The 19,363-nt window shown below is 41.1% G+C and overlaps 1 protein-coding gene across 1 annotated transcript in view; it reads right to left on the reverse strand.

The window, feature by feature from the left end:
• Window positions 1-12,962: 12,962 nt before the first annotated feature.
• The window catches only part of col4a1 (collagen, type IV, alpha 1), a 50,692-nt gene continuing 44,291 nt past the window's right edge, over window positions 12,963-19,363 (reverse strand). Inside the window, 14 exon segments of the mRNA XM_056439255.1 lie at window positions 12,963-13,357; window positions 14,065-14,237; window positions 15,270-15,384; window positions 15,480-15,657; window positions 15,842-15,988; window positions 15,991-16,053; window positions 16,144-16,242; window positions 16,348-16,476; window positions 16,991-17,062; window positions 17,180-17,252; window positions 17,348-17,481; window positions 17,564-17,749; window positions 17,831-17,881; window positions 19,226-19,324. Of these exon segments, the coding sequence (XP_056295230.1) occupies window positions 13,276-13,357; window positions 14,065-14,237; window positions 15,270-15,384; window positions 15,480-15,657; window positions 15,842-15,988; window positions 15,991-16,053; window positions 16,144-16,242; window positions 16,348-16,476; window positions 16,991-17,062; window positions 17,180-17,252; window positions 17,348-17,481; window positions 17,564-17,749; window positions 17,831-17,881; window positions 19,226-19,324 (1,601 nt within the window). The 3' untranslated portion in view covers window positions 12,963-13,275.

Here is a 19,363-nt window from a genome sequence, read left to right on the forward strand (position 1 = left end):
GTTCAGCGAAAAGGCCAAAAGCGTCCCTTATCTCCCCGCGGACGGCTTCACAATAACACTCCTAATAGCTTTCCCCTCGCTGCCCGTGATGATGGAAAATACTCATGGCACACAAATATAAACGGTTGTAAACACACACACACACACACACACACACACACACACACACACACACACACACACACACACACACACACACACACACACACACACACACACACACACACACACACACACACACACATGAAGGCAGAAGGCAACCGAGTCGGGCGAACGTCTTTAGAGCTCGGCGACATCGTTCACACGTCGCCGTCGCCGTGGGCTCCGTGTGTGTGATTTTGTATTGAATCTGCAGTCACCTGAGACAGTGAAGGACAGCCCAGCGCCGTAATACTGTTGAGCCAGCATGTGTGGCCGTGGTGTAAGCACATTTCCTGATGTGTTCAGACCACTGCGGAAAAACAAGCAAGCTCCCATGAGCCCCCCACCCCCCAACAACAACAACTGTGTCACAGCATTTGCGTCAGTGTGTACGACTGCGTCGTGTTTCTGTTGATGCAGGTGTTACTCTGGCCTTCACAAAGGCTAATGGCGAGGCCCATTTACACCACAACAACCCCTAACAGTACTGTAAATACTTCGTCTGCTGGTGTGATGATAGCTTTGTTCAAGAATTCAGCAGCAGCTGCTGAGAAAATCAACAATCCCGTCTTTTCTCAAAAAGCAAACAGCGTGGCCGGTAATGTCACCAGATAACCAGGGGCCCAGATAACCAGGGGCCCAGATAACCAGGGGCCCAGATAACCAGGGGGCCAGATAACCAGGGGCCAGATAACCAGGGGCCCAGATAACCAGGGGCAGTGATGACTTCACCCCAGAGCAGCCGAGCCGGTGAGAGATCCCTGCATCCAGCTTGTAATATTAGCCGAGGTAATTTAGCATGAAGCACGGTAAAAGGTTATTTACTAAGTATGATGTGCCAATAAAGATTTGCCTGCTGTGTAAATTAGAATGTGAGTTACGGTGTGGTCGAGGCGAGAAACCTCCCCCCCCCCCCCCAGCCACTTGACACGGGGAGGTGACATACATTAAGACAGCTGGCGGTGTCACGCGTAATCAATTGTGCATTTCTTCTCGACATATAGCTTGAAAATCATTAGTTGGTCATTTACATTATGGTGTTACAAGACCATAAAAGCTGAAGAAAGTGTTGCCATCATTTTGGTTCATCACGATCTGGAGTAGTGAGTCATGGATACAATATGTTGTGCTTACACTACAAAACAGATCGTTTTAAACTCATCATGTCCGTTTGGTATTGACATATCTGGGTCAGGGGAGGACATTTACAGATTTTTTAAGGGGCACTTTTTGCCCCCACTGACGGAAATTCAGGGGCATTTAAAAATAATTTGGTGGCACTTTTTGAAACTTGTGAAATAATATTAAAAATATTCAAAAATAATAAATATACTTATTTAGGCTTACAGGATAAGATTATCAGGCAGTAGTCCACAGATTCAGTGTTTTCTTAGATTTTTGCTAACAAAAAAACAAACAAAAAACATAAATCGGACAATCATATTACATTTTATTCTTATTTCTTTGTGATTATTTATTGTTATTTCATTTTTTAAACAACGATTAACAATAATAATTTAGTTCTTTGTTTTCTTATCATTTCAAAATTATATTTATTGATTTCTTAAGCAATACAAATAAGACAGACAAAATAAAGAACAAAAGAAATGGAAGGAATTATGGGGGCATTTATTGCGCCTCTCCTCGTGATATCAGGGGCAACATTATATTTCTTAGGGGTAGTTTTGCCCTTTGCCCTGGTGTATTCCCGTCGCTGATCTGGGTGACTACAAGAATTAAACGTTGTGTTGGACTGAACCGTTTTAACCATGAGTTCTCATACCCTGAGCTGGAGATGTTCACACACCACCACAAGCCTCTCCTCCACCAGTAGCTCATCACTATTCCTCGGTGGTGTGAAGAGCAGACAAAGTGCAGCCTATCTTTTTTTCGCTCCACGCTTTAAAACACAGCAAAACGTGAACGGCATGTATAACCAAGGAATGAGGACGCATCTGTCCAGACTCCTGCTCTCCCCGTCTGAAACAACAGATGTTCTATGCCTCGGGTGTCAAACACAAGGCCCGTGGGCCGAATGCGGCCCACCGCGTCATTTTATGCGGCCCCTGTTGGCTTGAAAGACACATGATCGCCTTTATGTCCTGTGCTTTTATTTTGAAGTTTTCAAATTAAATGGATTTGTGTTATACTACAAGAGAAATGTCCTTGTGTACAATATCTCTGCACTTGAATGAACAACAATCAAATGCAAAGAGAGTTATTAAACAATATGTTGGGGAGTAGTTTATACAGCGCTTCACTTACACCGGCCCTTTAAGAGGCGGCCATGACGCTGATGTGGCCCTCGGTGAAGATGAGTGTGACGCCCCTGCTCTGTGCTGACTCAAGATATTCACACGTTTGACTTCTGCATGTGTGGTCATGACAGGTCAGATGTCAGAGCCGAATTGGACCGTCCTCTCACGAAGGTGTTTCATCACCGCTTCGCCCTCTCTTCTGTTCGGCCTCCATTTATATGGATGTTTGTTTTTTAATGATTTTCTTTTTTTGCCAACACACACCGTGTCCCACCCTCTTTCTCAGATTCCAGTTCTAGACGGAGACGGTCCATGAACGCCCACCATCTGATCGCACTAACGGTCCAGAAGGGCCGGGCAGACCCTCCCGTGCTGTGCACACTGACGTCTTAATATTTGTTTCAAATGCTTTAAAATGCTTCTTCCCGCTACAGCTTCCACACGCTTATTTCGAGACTCCTTTGGGGTTTCTACAAGAACATGTTGACACTCTTCATTTTAAAACTGTCTGTCTGAACATACCTCAATTCACCCTTTGTTTGAAACAAGAAACTGCGTTGCTAGGCAACAGATTGGCTCCATTTTTACTTCCCGTCACCGGATGTCATTCACACATATACGCTGCAGCCGGAAATAAATCCGGACACATTTTAAAAGGCACCGTCTCTGGATACACACTGAACGTATTTATCTGAGGGGTTTTGATTCTTTTACAGTATTTATTTATCAGACATGAGGCATGAACATCTAACTTTTTACAATATCTTTCATTCTGAGATACTTGTGAAAACTTCTTTAGGATTGAATATAAGATAGTAGCTGTATTGGCCTTTTGTCCAATAAATAAAAAACAAACATAAATCAAGTGGCCTCTGACTCACCATGTAGGGGGTTTGGGGTTCACGCAGCCAAAAGATAGTAAAGTTCATTCAGGATTACATTTTTCTGATCATTTAACACTCAACAAAACAAGCAAACAAACAAAAGAACAAAGGAACTCCTCAGGCTGCCTCCCCTCCACTGGTAAAGCAACCATAAGCCTACCCAGGTGCATGCTGGTCCTGTACCTGCCTACTCCTACATATAACCACAGGTGCCCACAAGTGTTACCCAATTAGTGAACAATCAAAAAACTAAATATATTTAAACAACAATGAATTAAACTAAAACTATCATAAGAAAAAGCTACTCTAATATATCAGAAATATCTAAATACTAATATTTTGAGAAAAGTGCTTGTTTACTTTTTTGGATGAAAAGATGAATGAATCGAACAAGTGTAATATATATAAATGAGTGTTTTAAGAATAAGTATGACAACTATTTGTTATTAGCTTTGATTTAATCTCCCGACGACATTGTTTCTCTCTTCTTTCTGTGTTTCTCCCAGCGAGAGATAATAAGCCAGCGTCTTCTTGGCCGGGTCTTCTTCCCCGCCGAGGTCTCACCAGCAGACGGACAAGTTGCAGCAGAACAAGAGGCCTGGAAGCAGGAAGTGTTGGCTGCTGCTCGTGGTGATCACATGTAGACAACACAGGGCTGATCGGCTCAGGAAGATGAAGGTACTGAGAGAAGTACGAAGAGTTACTTATCATATCAAGAGTCATGTCGTTGAGATGAATAAAGAGACAGATTGAGAGTTGCTCTGGAATGCCTCCCGCTCTTCCTCTTGTGCCCACGCACTCTCTGTTACCGTGACGTCTACTCTTCCTTCCTCCTCCTCCTCCGCTCGGCCGCGGAGGCGTTCTGTTCTCCTCTCATTCATACACTGACACACTATTTACATATTTCTGAGTGGATACCGTACATTGAGTTGACATTTCTGTGGAGGAAGAGGAGGAGGAGGAAGAGGAGAAAGCGCCATGTTTGGCTCCATCCGATCACATTTTCCAATCGTGGTGAGATTGTGAGAGCCGAGCTCTACAGATGGAGTTATGTCATCTTTGTACATGGGTGATGTAGGATATGATCCAGTCGTATTCTACACTATTGTATTGTTATAAGTGGAAAGAAAACAAGCATTACAAAAATAGTTCAACCCTTTCAGGTCCATAATATGCTGGTATCACTACTCCTTGTGAGAGGTAAGTAAACTCTAGTGCACAGGTGTCAAACACAAGGCCCCCGGGCCGAATTCAGGCCACCGTATAATTTTTGTTGTGGCCCGTGACGGCATGAAAGACAAACGATCACCTTTTCTTCAAGAAATGTAAAAGAAATATCCTGTGCTTTTATTTTGAAGGTTTCAAACGCAAGGCCCCCGGGCCGAATTCAGCCCACCAAATAATTTGTTGTGGCCCCGATGGCTTGAAAGACATATGATCACCTTTTCTTAAAGAAATATAAAATATCCTGTGCTTTTATTTTGAATGTTTCAAATTAAATGGTTTTATGTTATAATATTAGAGAAATGTTCTTATCTTATCTTATCTTATTATTTCTACATTCAAATAAACACTAATCAAATGCAAAGAGAGTTATTTAACAATATTTTTCCGGAGTACAGTTTACAGTTACAACCCTTTGAGGGCGGCCATGTGGCCCACGGTGAACATGAGTTTGACGCCCCTGCTCTGGGGTATTATTTTTATTTGATAGTTCAGGGAGGACGTGTATATTAAGAGCAGTGAGGTATTAATGTGTGTGCAGTGCATGGGTCCCCCAACACTACATTAAAGAAGAGGGATATTAGGTTTGATTCTGGCACAGTAAGAATATATTAATTATTTATTTTGTTCAAATGGAAGAAACTAACAAATGACCATGTATTGACATGTTTACATGATGCACAGCTTACCGTATCTGTAATGGATGTTTGTAAATTCACATTTCCACAAAGATTAGTTTAGTTTAGTTTAGTTTATTTCGATCAGCAATACTATACAAAAATCAAAATTTCAACAAAAGAAGAAAGTGGCCGACCGAAAGGGTCAAGGCTGAAGCTATCAAGCTTATAAGTGCCCTAACCTATGTTTTCATGAAAATACTTATTTTAAAGAACCATTACATATACCTATATATATATATATATATATATATACATAAACATATACACATGCATACAAATTCACACACCCATATAAACATATATACACACACATACCTACATATACATAAAACAATCAACAAAACAAAAAAGCTTGTCCCCATTATCCGTTACTTATGAAGCGTCATCAATGCTGATACGTCTGTACTTGTCCAGAGTCATGTCTTTAAATTTTTTTTTGAATATCACCAGATTCTTACTTTCAAAAAAAAATTTAGACCAAAGATAGACCAGTAAGCGCGTTTACTCTTGTTTGTTTTCAGCTTTGAGAACCACCTGTTTCGTAACAGCGGTTACTTTCATTTCTTTATTTTTGAAGAGTTGAAAATTAAATTGTGATTTTGGTATCATCTGTTTAACAAAAAAACAAGTAGAAATTTTTTTTTTGACGCTGATGATCTAAAATGCAAAAAAAAAATTATTGAGCTTTGGAAAGAAACATGTATTTATAGTATGCCGTTAGAAATACATGTTCTCTTTTCACTGAGTATGAATAGCAGACGTGTCCTTCAGTCCATTCCTCTTTTAGATTATCCATCCATAAAGAAATGGTAAACAATTTTTTTTTTTTTTAAACGTGTTACTTTGTCCAAGCTGGCAGATGAATGAAGAAGTTGTACAGCAGCAGCGCTCTGATGTCACCATGCAAGGCCACATCTCAACAAAGTGTGTCTTCAGTATAAAGACGCTCAATTAACAACGGCTCGCTGTGACGTCCGTCCGCTGCTTTTCAACACTTCTTTGTGTCCTCTGGGTGAAATTGCTCTCTGAATTGGGCGTTAAGATGTTGAAGACACTGTGGCACTCGCGATTGTCAGGGGCGACACGCACTTTGGATAAAATAACTGGTGCTGACTTGCTCCATTTCAACTTGTAACTCAATGGCACATGTTGAAAGGTCCAGTAGGAACTATTATAGCATGTCCAGTGAGAGAGAAACCTCCACACATGACCCCGCTAGTCATAAAGCGGCTGCTGGGGAAACCAGGAAGGAAACCATTTCAAAGGTGCTGCTAATGGTCTGCGTGTTGGAGCTAATGATGGAGCTGCAGAGGGAAGCAAACATCAATCAGGAAGCAAGGGAAGGAGTAAAGTGAAGGTTTCCCACTCCTTATTGCCTTTGAGGTTTTTCTCTCCTTCACCAGCTGCAGTATTTGTACAAATAACAAACACAACAGTCGCGTTAAACATGATAATTAGCCATGTAGTGAACTGGCGTGTCATTAGTGGAGTTGTTGGTTTCAATGAGTCGAACAGGATGTGAGAGCAGCGCTGTGTGTGAAGTGCTGGGGAAACAACCAGAGGATTGTTTTCCATGTCGTGGCAGGACAACAGGAAGAGGAGCTGTTTGTGAGAGGATGCTGAAAGGAAAATACACCAGTATTATCTTTTTATTTAAGTAACTACATGAAAGTAACCATTAAGGTCCATGGTTATGCTTTTATTATTATTATTATTATTATCTTTATTTAAAAGGGACCATGTACAGTTAAAACATAAATGTCACCATTTGATGCTCTGTAGCAGATCGTAGCTACACAGCTAATGTGCATCTGTCGTTCCTTGACAGACCATAATAAACATAAAACAATAACAAACAGGACAGGATAAGACACAATACAACAGTATATGTGGCAAGAAGAACACAAAATGCACACAATGCAAAGCTACAATACAGCACATTAAAGCAAGACATTTTTTAAAGTTCTGTATTCTTCATAACCATTTCCTTAAATCAACTTTGGAGGACAAGGTGTCACAAGATCCATTTATATTGACATTGTTTAAAGAAATATTTTAAATAATATTCAAATTCATGCAATAATAGATTAACAAAGCACTTTTGAGACTGTGAAGTCTAATTGCTGTTGTTTAGATTGTGTGTACGAGTTCAGACCATCTGTTTGCATCACCTGTTGTAAAAAATAGAAACATAAAAGAATTATCCATGAAACTAAAGTCTAAAGACTCCAAAGTGGCAACCGCCCGCTTACCAACAGCCGATGTGATTGGTTGAGAGCGGTGGACACGTTCGTCAGCTCAGCTGGTGGCAGGTGAGCTGCCACAGAGACTCCAGGAGCATTAACATCAGAATATTTACAGCATTTTGTCCACAGTTTCACATCCTTTCATCACGCTGTGTGTGTCGTTTGGACGAGAAGGAAACGGAAGTCGACGTCGCATTCACATTTATATGAAAATAAAAACACAGTGGGAACAAAAAGTTGAAACTTCTATGTTTAAGAAAAAGAAAAAAAAGTTGATTCATTAAAGCTCTCACTGTATTCTTAACCTCTGGTTGTGTCTGTAATCCTGGACCGATGCAAAAAAACTCCGTTACATGTGTGTGAAAGTGTGTTTGACCCGCGTGGCTTCTGCTTCAAGCTAATCGGTATTGGGCCCGGCTCGGGTCAGGGAGCTGCGGTGGAGGTGGTGGTCCCTGAGGATGATCCACTCAGGAAGGAAAGGTCAGGGTCTCGCTAACCGCCTGACGCATTCCTGACTGCGTCGTATAAACACGTGAACAAACACGACGTATTAAGTTCTCCACTCGACATATATTCATGAACCCTTTCTGAATGTAGGCGTGTCTCAAGGGTTACACCTTAATCATGCTGTTATTAAAGTTATTAAACAGTAGTTATAGATGTTAACACACGACACATGGGTACTGATACTATGCGGTTTTGAATGTGTGCTGTTTGTTTTGTTGTGTTTATTTATTTAAATGTAAAGGACTGTTCTGTTTCGTATGGAAGCCTGTTTCCACCAGTGTGAGAACAAAATTAGGATCCTATAAATCCAAATAATGAGATACAATCTCATTATTCTGAGATAGTATGTCGAAATAATGAGATACTATCTTTTATTATAAGATAGTATGTTGAAATAATGAGATACTAGCTCTTATTATAAGATAGTATGTTGAAATAATGAGATACTAGCTCTTATTATAAGATAGTATGTTGAAATAATGAGATACAATCTCATTATTCTGAGATAGTATGTCGAAATAATGATATTATCTCTGATTATAAGATAGTATGTTGAAATAATGAGATACAATCTCATTATTCTGAGATACAATCTCATTATTCTGAGATAGTATGTCGAAATAATGAGATATTATCTCTGATTATAAGATAGTATGTCGAAATAATGAGATACTATCTCATTATTCTGAGATAGTATGTCGAAATAATGAGATACTAGCTCTTATTATAAGATATTATCTCATTATTATGCGATAGTAAGTCAAAATAATGAGATACTATCTTATTATTATGAGATAGTATGTCGAAATAATGAGATATTATCTCTGATTAAAAGATAGTATCTCTTATTATAAGATAGTATCTCATTATTATGACTTACTATCTCATAATAATAAAATATACTATCTCATTATTGTGAGATTTTAAGTCAAAATAATGAGATACTATCTCATTATAATGGGATAGTATGTCGAATAATGAGATACTATCTCTTATTATAAGATAGTATCTCATTATTATGAGATTTTAAGTCAAAATAATGAGATACTACCTCATTATTATGAGAGAGTATCATATTATTAAGATGTATTATTAAAATGTTAACACTCAATGTAAGTGTGTGTGTCCACACGCTGTCACTCAGTTTGCTCTCTACAATAATGTGGTGTCAGATTATTGGCTGAGCATTTCTCCAGCATAATCCCCGGTCCTCTGAAGGCGATTAGTTCTTAAATCAAGTCTCTATTTCGCGCTGTTAGCAAACAAGCAGCAGGATTAGAATACTTACAGGTTGATGTTTAAACTCCAAAGCCCCCGAGCCGGGCCGGCGCTGATCCCCGTCACATGGCACCGTGGTGTGTGTTCGCTTGTTTGTGGTCATTATAATAATACATGTGATAAATTGTTCACGGTGAGTTTGTTTAACGTTCTGTGTGTCAGATATATTATAGTTTTCTACAGATACTGCAGTCTTCTGTTTTAATTAACGTGATATATTTAAATGGGACCGCTCTTTGTTTTCAGTTGATGAATCAGCTGTGAGTTACTTTTTACAACTGAATATCCGACTTTACATAGTTGAAAACGTACAAAATGTTCCTTTTAAGTTTCCAAATGTGTGTTTGTAAATATAAAATGTAATTTATTTCACTCTAATTGCAAATAAGTTGTACATGTCATTAACTTATTGCCCTAATTGTTCAGTTTTTGTTTTACTACAAGGTATTTGAGCTCTATAATGGGAAAAAAAGATGTTGCATTACATCTCGAAGTTATATCTCCAAAACTGCAAATTATTCAATCATCAATATAATTTAACTAACCTACCAAATTGTAAGAACTAACACCAAACAACAACAACAACAACAACTAAATCAATGTAGCTTCTGAAAATGCAGCTGTAAAATATACTTTTTAAGCATCACAAACCAATCGGATCCCGTCTCTTTAAAGCAGATCTATAGCCTGTCTCTGGTGCTTCGGGTTACCCTCGGACATGTCTGAGCTACACATCCTGTTGACCTCACTGCAGCAAAAGGATCTTGATTGTTGAACCTGTCATTTGACCCGTTGGCCTTTGGGTGTCGTCTGGGTATCCGGGGTGACTCCCACCAGGTGAACTTGCACTGGCCGGTCAGAGGTCAAGGCCTCGTTAAGACATGTTTATCAAGGTAGCCAGGGGTCAAGGACTGTGTTTGTCTGTCTGACTGCGGAAGGAAGCGAGGGATAGGAATCCGGTAATAGATGAAAGGCGAGAGTGGAGAAGAAAGGAGGGGTTATCTGGTTCTCTGCGGAGCGTATCGATCTGTTTGCCTTTTCCCGGGGTGAACGAGTTTGTTGGCCTCGGTCCTGGAAGAAGTGCTGAGGACGTGTCGGAGCAGAGGCTGCACTTACAGTCGGGTTCAACACTGTGAGGTCAGGTTTTCCCCACCGGATAGAGGAGTACAGAGAGCTTGTGAACCACATGAAATCACCACTCATCACCAACTCACTATCACAGTGGGCCGGTGCTGCTCTCTTGTGGCCGATGCGCAGTACTGCATCTGCGCGTCACGTTTGAAAACATTCGCAACCAGCAAACCAAATATATATATACACATATTATATATATATATATATACACACACACATATATATATACACACACACATATATATATACACATATATATATACACATTTATATATATACACACACACATATATATATACAGGACTGTCTCAGAAAATTAGAATATTGTGATGAAGTTCTTTATTTTCTGTAATGCAATTTAAAAAAACAAAAATGTCATGCATTCTGGATTCATTACAAATCAACTGAAATATTGCAAGCCTTTTATTCTTTTAATATTGCTGATTATGGCTTACAGCTTAAAAAAACTCTAAAATCCTATCTCATAAAATTTTAATATTTCCTCAGACCAAGTTAAAAAAAAGATTTATAACAGCTGAGTGTTTGTCAAGGCTCAGGAAACCCTTGCAGGTGTTTCGAGTTAATTAGACAATTCAAGTGATTTGTTTAATACCCTACTAGTATACTTTTTCATGATATTCTAATATTTAGAGATAGGATATTTGAGTTTTCTTAAGCTGTAAGCCATAATCAGCAATATTAAAAGAATAAAAGGCTTGCAATATTTCAGTTGATTTGTAATGAATCCAGAATGCATGACATTTTTGTTTTTTTAATTGCATTGCAGAAAATAAAGAACTTCATCACAATATTCTAATTTTCTGAGACAGTCCTGTATATATATATATATACACACATCTTTATATATATATATATATATACACACATATATATATAGATACACACATATATATATATATATATATCATAAATTCAGAAGAATGTTCTAGAAATAATTTTATTGCAGGGAGTACAGTATGCGATCTTGCAAATATAAAAATTTTTATGAAGTACATTTTTGTTCTGTGTGTTTATTAGTTCGGAGTATTCCCCACTGTCACCGAGTTTGTTAACACTATCGATCCTCTATATACTCATGGAGCATTTCATCACAACCAAGCAACACAAACAAATACAGGTGATGGTCGGCGTAGAGTCGCTCTGAATGGGACGACGTCTGGTCTCCAAGACTGAGGATCTCCAGATACTGTTTATTAAGGGATTAACAAAACCCAAGCATATGTTTGAAAAGCATGTCAACTTGCAGAGACACCGACAAATACAATCCACCTCATCCGTCTGTGTTTGACTCTGACGTGACGACGCTTCACTCTCGTGTGTTAAATCAACAGAGAAAGCAAAAAGTAATTCAGAACATGAGCAAAGTAGCAGGTAGATGTTATGTGTAAGTATATATATATAAATGTATATATATATGTGCATTTCTTTGGGATCAGAAACATTTGGTTCACGTTAATGTGAGAAGAGTGAATCCTCGAACACACTAGATGTGGAATAGGATTATTTTTTCTGTTGTGGATTATGTCAACGATCGTGTTGTGCAACAACATACACGCAGACATCACAAAACACACACCACTTCCCAGCAGCTCAAATCCATTCATATACGTACACTCACACATACACACACTGCCGATGCTCCTCAGTGCTGTTTGGTGTGTAAATGTGTTAATAAGGCGCTTGATTAACAGACGTGGAAACAATGTTTTTGGATGAATGGAATCTCAGATACACTAAAGTCCAACATAGTCTCATAAATCTTATAAATAAAAATGGACTTAATAACACACAAAGTATTTCAATAATAACCTGAGGAGAGTATGTTGGACTACGTTAGAGAGGAATGCATTATATTTACAACACAGTGATAAGTATATATATATATGTGTGTGTGTGTGTGTGTGTGTGTGGTTTAGCGAAGCTGTCTGTAACCAGTGGTAAGTCCCATCCTTTTCATTAGTATGTTTTAACAAGCTACACATATATATATACAGGACTGTCTCAGAAAATTAGAATATTGTGATGAAGTTCTTTATTTTCTGTAATGCAATTAAAAATGTCATGCATTCTGGATTCATTACAAATCAACTGAAATATTGCAAGCCTTTTATTCTGATTTATTGCTGATTATGGTTTACAGCTTAAGAAAACTCAAATATCCTATCTCTAAATATTAGAATATCATGAAAAAGTATACTAGTAGGTTATTAAACAAATCACTTGAATTGTCTAATTAACTCGAAACACCTGCAAGGGTTTCCTGAGCCTTGACAAACACTCAGCTGTTATAAATCTTTTTTACTTGGTCTGAGGAAATATTAAAATTTTATGAGATAGGATTTTAGAGTTTTCTTAAGCTGTAATCCATAATCAGCAATATTAAAGAATAAAAGGCTTGCAATATTTCAGTTGATTTGTAATGAATCCAGAATGCATGACATTTTTGTTTTTTTAATTGCATTACAGAAAATAAAGAACTTTATCACAATATTCTAATTTTCTGAGACAGTCCTGTATATAATAAAAATGAATATATCTTTGAATGCTGTGGCATTGGAAGTGAAAAAGAAAAAGAACAAATGCAATAAGGCAGATAAGTAAGATTGTATAGCACCTGACTCACACACCGTGAACACCAGTTTACCAGGTTCGGGGGCATGTACTCAGTGCAGTGGTAAACTGGGTCAGGTCTTTAGAGACGTGCTGGGATCGCGTCGTGTTCCGCTTGGTCTCTGAGTTTGAAACGTCTCGTCTGTTTTGCAAAACACACCTCCGTCCTTCTCCTCCCACACATGCAGGGAAATAGCACCATCGTTTGGAAACAGCGAGTTAAGCCAAGTGGAGCACGTCAGCGGACGCCATGGCGCTGGCGGGTGAGGGAGGAGGAGTCTGGAGTCGGGCTCTATGTCCTCTTCATGCACACCTGACAGCGGCTGATGTGTGTTCGCAGATTGCCTGCTTTTAGCGTCGCGGGGACAGGTTTCCTGGAAAGAAAAACATTAAAAGTCCAGATTATACACCGCCGTTCAAAAGCTTGGGGTCACCCAGACAATTTGGTGTTTTCCATGAAAACTCACACATTTATTTATCAAATTAATTGCAAAATGAATATAAAATATAGTCAAGACATTGATAAGGTTAGAAATAATGATTTATATTTGAACTATTAATGTTGTTCTTCAAACTTTTGGCTCAAAGGAAGGCCAGTTTTATAGCTTCTCTCAGCAGCATAACTGTTTTCAGCTGCGCTCACATAAAAAGGCTTTTCAAGGGTTTTCTACCCATCCGTTAGTCTTCTAAGGCGATAACACAATGACCCATTAGAACACTGGAGATGGGCCTCTATACACCTATGTAGAGACTTCATTAAACACCAGAGAATACTCATTTACCACATTAACAATGAATATAGTGTATTTATGATTCATTTGATCTTATCTGAATTGGAAAAACAGTGCTTTACTTTGGAAAAACAAGGACATTTCTAAGTGACCCCAGACTTTTGAACGGTAGTATATCTTGATTATACTTTTATTATTATTATTATTATTATTGAGCTCATAATGTATATGTGGAGGAAATTAAATGATGGAAAACAGTGACTTTGACCACCATCTCTGCTGTAAACCACTGGATGGTGTGGTTGGGTGCTCACGACATGGTCTGTGGATTATTATTTTTCACGTCTTACCTAAACATCTCGTTGTCTTCAATGGTGGCGAGCCAGAAGCTGTAGGAGTTGGCGTAGTAGTTGCAGGTTCCTCGGCCGTGACACTCGATGAACGGAGCACTGCGGAATTCCTCCAAGCAGGAGCCGGGAGAGGCCAGAGCCTGGCCGGATCCCTCAGCACCAGCACTGGTGTGCTTCACACACACACACACACACACACACACACACACACACACACACACACACACACACACACACACACACACACACACACACACACACACACACACACACACACACACACACACACACACACACACACACACACACACACACACACACACACAATGAACATTGTTTGATTTCTAAAAGTACTGTATGTATGGACTGCTCTGGCAGTACTGCCATTGGTTGGGATGCTTTGGGGATACGACAGGACAAGTTATCTGTCCTTGTATTTACAGCATGATGTAATGAAGTCTTACGTGGTATATTCATATTAGCTGTAACACATCTACTGGTCCTCTTAATATCGTCAAGGAAAATAATGACCGTAAAAGAAAAAAACTGAACTTTTATCACACCATGTAACAGCGTCAGAAATACACGAGGGCAAAGGGAAAAACCGCCCTGAAGAAAGATAATTTTTCCCCTGATATCACGAGGGGCAACAAATGCCCCCATAATTTCCTCTGATAATTTAATCGCGCTTTGATCTTTGTTGTGTGTGTCCTATCCGTATTGGCTGTACTACGTAGGTACACACAAACAATCAATAAATATAATTTTGAATTATACAAAAAAACAAAGAAATAAGTTATAATTGTTAATAGTTGTTTAAAAATGTAATAACAATAAATAACCACAAAGAAATAAGAATTAAATTGAATATAATTGTCCGATTTATGTTTTCTGTTCTAAAAATCTATTTTAAAAAACAAACAATTGCTCATATCCTGTAAGCCTAAATAAGTATATTTATTATTTTTATACAATGGTTAAATGTTATTTCACAAGTTTCAAAAAGTGCCCCCAATTTATTTATAAATGTTCCTGGATTTCAGTCAGTGGGGGAAATGTCCTACCCTGCCATGTAACAACAACGCTGCTTGATTTGACTTCTTTGATAACAAAAATAACTAAAAATCCATGTCAAAATGCATTTTTTTTGGCATGTCAGTGGTGTTAGGAACAAAATGAAAGTATCCTGATCCTGTTGGTCTTACCATGACAAAGGAGTAGCCAATCCAGAGAGAGTCCCAGCTGTGAGGGCATACTGGGATCATGATGGTCTGGCTGTGAATCGCTATGATCATGGCTGGCGCTTCACACACAGAACACCTGTCACACACACACACACAGGAGCGGAGCGGGTATCATGAATGAGCATCATGAATACCTCAAACAGAACCGGATGAATGGACATGCCGACTAACCTGCTGATGAAGGGTTTGATGCCTTCGCCGGTGATGGGCGCCATGGTCATGGGCATGGGCTCCGGGGAGGTGAGCCAATAGGAGTAGTCGTTACGAGAAGCGAAGTTGCACACGTTGTTGATGTTGCAGAACAGGAAGGGCATGGGGCTGAACTTCCTCAGACAGCTGCCCGACGTACCTGAAATACAGAGAGGGGGGTTGGGGGACATGTCGTTACCCACAAACCCATGTTCTCCATCTCAGATCATAATCACAAGAGAGAGGAGCTAGAACGTGATGGTAATAAGCCATCCGACATAAATGAAGCACACACACAACACCTCCTCCTTTCGACCCCTCATCTCTCGCGCTGTGCTCCTCACCTAAGTCCTGGCCGTGGGAGCGCTCGTTGCCTTGAATGTAGAGCAGCGAGTAGCCGTCATATATGAGCGAGGTTCCCTCGGGACACAGAGGAACCTCCACCGTTTGGCTGTGGCGGGTCACCAGGAAGCCGTGATCCATGGACGAGGGCCGGGGTGACCCACTTGACCTGGAACGCCGTTAGGTCCTGAGGGGCCGGGGTGTCCTCTGGGTCCTAAAGACGGAGTCGTTGGTGATTAATGACAGCGACCACACAGCAGCTCTCACCTTTCTCTCACTCTCTCCATCCCTCTGTGCCGCTCACCCTGTGGGCCCGGGAGGCCGGTGTCTCCTTTGGCTCCAGACTGGCCGTTATACCCATGAATGCCATCTTCACCTTTTGGCCCCGAGATACCCGTCATGCCTGAGAGACGATAACACAAACGCCGAAGCAAGAAGATGAGATGTGGAGGAGAGGACGGGGCAGGAGAACATTTTGGGGACACAGTTGGATTACGCAAAAGGTCACCTTGTTGTCCTTTGTGTCCAGGAAGCCCATACGGCCCCTGGGGACCCGGTAGGCCCTGTATCCCTAGGAACCCAGGATCTCCTTTGGTGAAGGTGCTGGGCCCGGGGAGGCCGGGGGGTCCGTCCTTGCCTGAAATATAGACAGTCTCTTTAGGCACCGTTTCCCAGCTGGTCATTTAGTTGGTCGAGTTTAGAGGTCATTTTATTAGAGCATCAGAGAACTGGCTGAGTTATTGTTGGACTTTGTCTTTGGTTTATTTGATAAGGGTCAGTCAGCGCACATTAATAACACATTTCTGTAAATGTGCCAGAGATATGAGCCAAAAGGCTGTTGTTCATCTGTAGTCCCGAGAGGCATAAAATAAACTTGAAAACACCGGATTACATATAAAATGTTTGTACAATATTTAAGCTTTCCAATGGACGCACAAACAATTGATAGTGAGAATAGTGAATATACTCTTAGACATTGTCAAGTACTAACAAGAAGACTCACACATTCAAAACAAAGCAAATAAAATAAAGGAGAGAATAAAAACAGAGACCCAGAGCATGCAGCATGCAGAGTACATGTAACATGTCCAACAGCTGAGCCAATGAATGGAGCAAGATGGAGATACTTTAGGGGCCCTCTCCATGGTTACCATTCTCTCCTGAGAATCCTTGGTCTCCAACTTCTCCTTTGAATCCAATGTCCCCGAAATTACCCCTCGTCCCTAGAGTGTAAAAAAGTGTATTGTTGTCAATGGGAATAAAAACACAAATATGTCATCACAAAAGAGCATAAACACACACACACAGTCATAGACTTCCATTCTGCATTATGTAATCACCTGGGAAGCCATGGACGCCCTGCAGGCCCCTCTCTCCCCTCTGGCCATCGATACCTGGAAGGCCAGTTTGTCCCTGGAACACACACACACACACACACACAGCATGAGAGCAGCCCTGGTGTCCAACAGTCTAAAGCGTGATTGAGGTGAGACAGCGTGACGACGTACCGACAGACCGGCGGCTCCGGGGCCTCCCTTGTGTCCAGACTCTCCCTGGAAGCCGGGCAGGCCTTGGTCTCCTTTGTCCCCCTTCTCGGCATCCCTGCCTGGCACTCCAGAGGCTCCTGGTGCTCCTGAGGACCCTGTTAGACGAAGAGGAGGAGAAGAAGAGGACGTGACACACACGTCACGCCCTGTAACAATGGCTCCATCACGCCATCATACCTGATTCTCCTCCTGCTCCCGCCTCTCCCGTCGCTCCCTTGGGGCCCTCCGGGGAGACTCCCATGAGCCCCCGCTCTCCTGTCTCCCCCTGGGGCCCCATGGAGCCTGAGAGGCCCTTGTCCCCTTTGATACCAGAGACACCGGGATGACCGGGAGTGCCGGGGAAGCCATGGCCACCTTTGTCACCTGCGGAGGGAAAGAGAGGAGACATGGTGGACCGTGTGGTGACGGACGGGTTCCATCAGCCAATGGCGGAGCGGCTCTCACCTTTGCCCCCATGCACCCCGTGTGGTCCAGGGAAGCCGTGTCCAGTTAGCCCTGTGGGGACAGACAGCACGCTCATTAGAGCTTTTCTCTGCGGTGAGGCGTGTGCAGACATTCGGGACGCCTCGCGGGCGTGAGGACGTCCCAGAAGCAGCGAGAATAACCCCATGAAAGGGTTATTGTGTTGTGTTGATTGCCTGTTTTTGTATCTGCCGTATTGGTTTTGATGTATGCCTTTTATATTGTATTGTTTGAATAATTTATAGACGTTTTAATCTACTTCCTCTTTATAGTTAAATCAGACTTTTATTTTGATAGGTTAAACGGAAGCGCACTTTTATTTCATGTTCAAATCCAAACTTGACGGTACGGCTACAGATGGACGGATGAATATTTTATTTAAAGTGTAATAGTTTTAATGGCTCCGTATGAGGCTGTACGCTCTTACGGTGGGGACATGGTGGTGATTGTTTACGAGTTTTAATTCATGTTTATTCACCGAAAGAGAGAAAATAAAGGAGTTTCACCAGCAGTGAGTTTCATACACGGGGATCCGTTCCAAGCAAAGTCAACGTTCAGACGCCGGTGGTTGTGATAGACGAGAATTTTCGCCGGACGGTGCATTTGACGCAAATATGTGAATATTTGTGACTCTAAATGCTGCCGGAAGTTATTCAGGCGTAGTCGGTGAAAGTCACCGAGCTGTGTGAGCCTACGGGGATGTTATGTATAAATATATAGATATACACATGTTATTGATGTTATGAACTCGAACACGAGGGCGTTAGATGTTCTGACGTTCGTGGGACGTCCTCAACAAGTATAAAGCAGAACTAGTGGTTAGTTCTTCATGGTGGATGAAGGAAATGATAAAGTTTTCCACGGATATAAGCCCCGCCCCCTCGCACGCGTGAAGCGAAAAAGCTACAAATGGCCACGCGACTTGAAAAAGACCTCAACCCGCCATGTGTCGGCCATCATGAGTGTTCACCCTGAGTGGAGCGACAAGGAGGCCTTGACTCCTCAAACGAGACTTTGTGTCTTTCAGTAAAAGGGCGGAGGGAGTCTGGGTGAAGGTCCCGGGCCAGAGGGCCGCTGAGAGGTTCATGTGACTCCACGTCGCAGAGGGCTTTTCCTGATCCGATGGGAGGTCAAAGGTCAGGGATGTCTATGTGTACAGAATGTAAAGCCCTCTGAGGCACATTAGTAATGTGTGATATTGAGCTGGATATAATAAACTGAACTGTCTGATCAACAACGAGCTCATTGTTACATTGTTTCATTGTTACATTGTTTCATTGTTACAATGTTTCATTGTTTCATTGTTACATTGTTTTATTGTTTCATTGTTACATTGTTTCATTGTTGCCGTGTCCTCCTAACTGCTCTGACACTCACCTGGGCCTCCTCTCTCCCCTGAGGATCCAGGGATACCATCCACTCCAGGGTCTCCCTTCTCTCCAGGTTCTCCAGGCGGTCCCTGAAGGCCTCCTTCACCTGGAGGGGAACACGGTGACACACGTTGTTGTTATTTAC

This window comes from Pseudoliparis swirei, chromosome 2 (assembly GCF_029220125.1).
Source record: "Pseudoliparis swirei isolate HS2019 ecotype Mariana Trench chromosome 2, NWPU_hadal_v1, whole genome shotgun sequence".
NCBI lineage: Eukaryota > Metazoa > Chordata > Actinopteri > Perciformes > Liparidae > Pseudoliparis > Pseudoliparis swirei.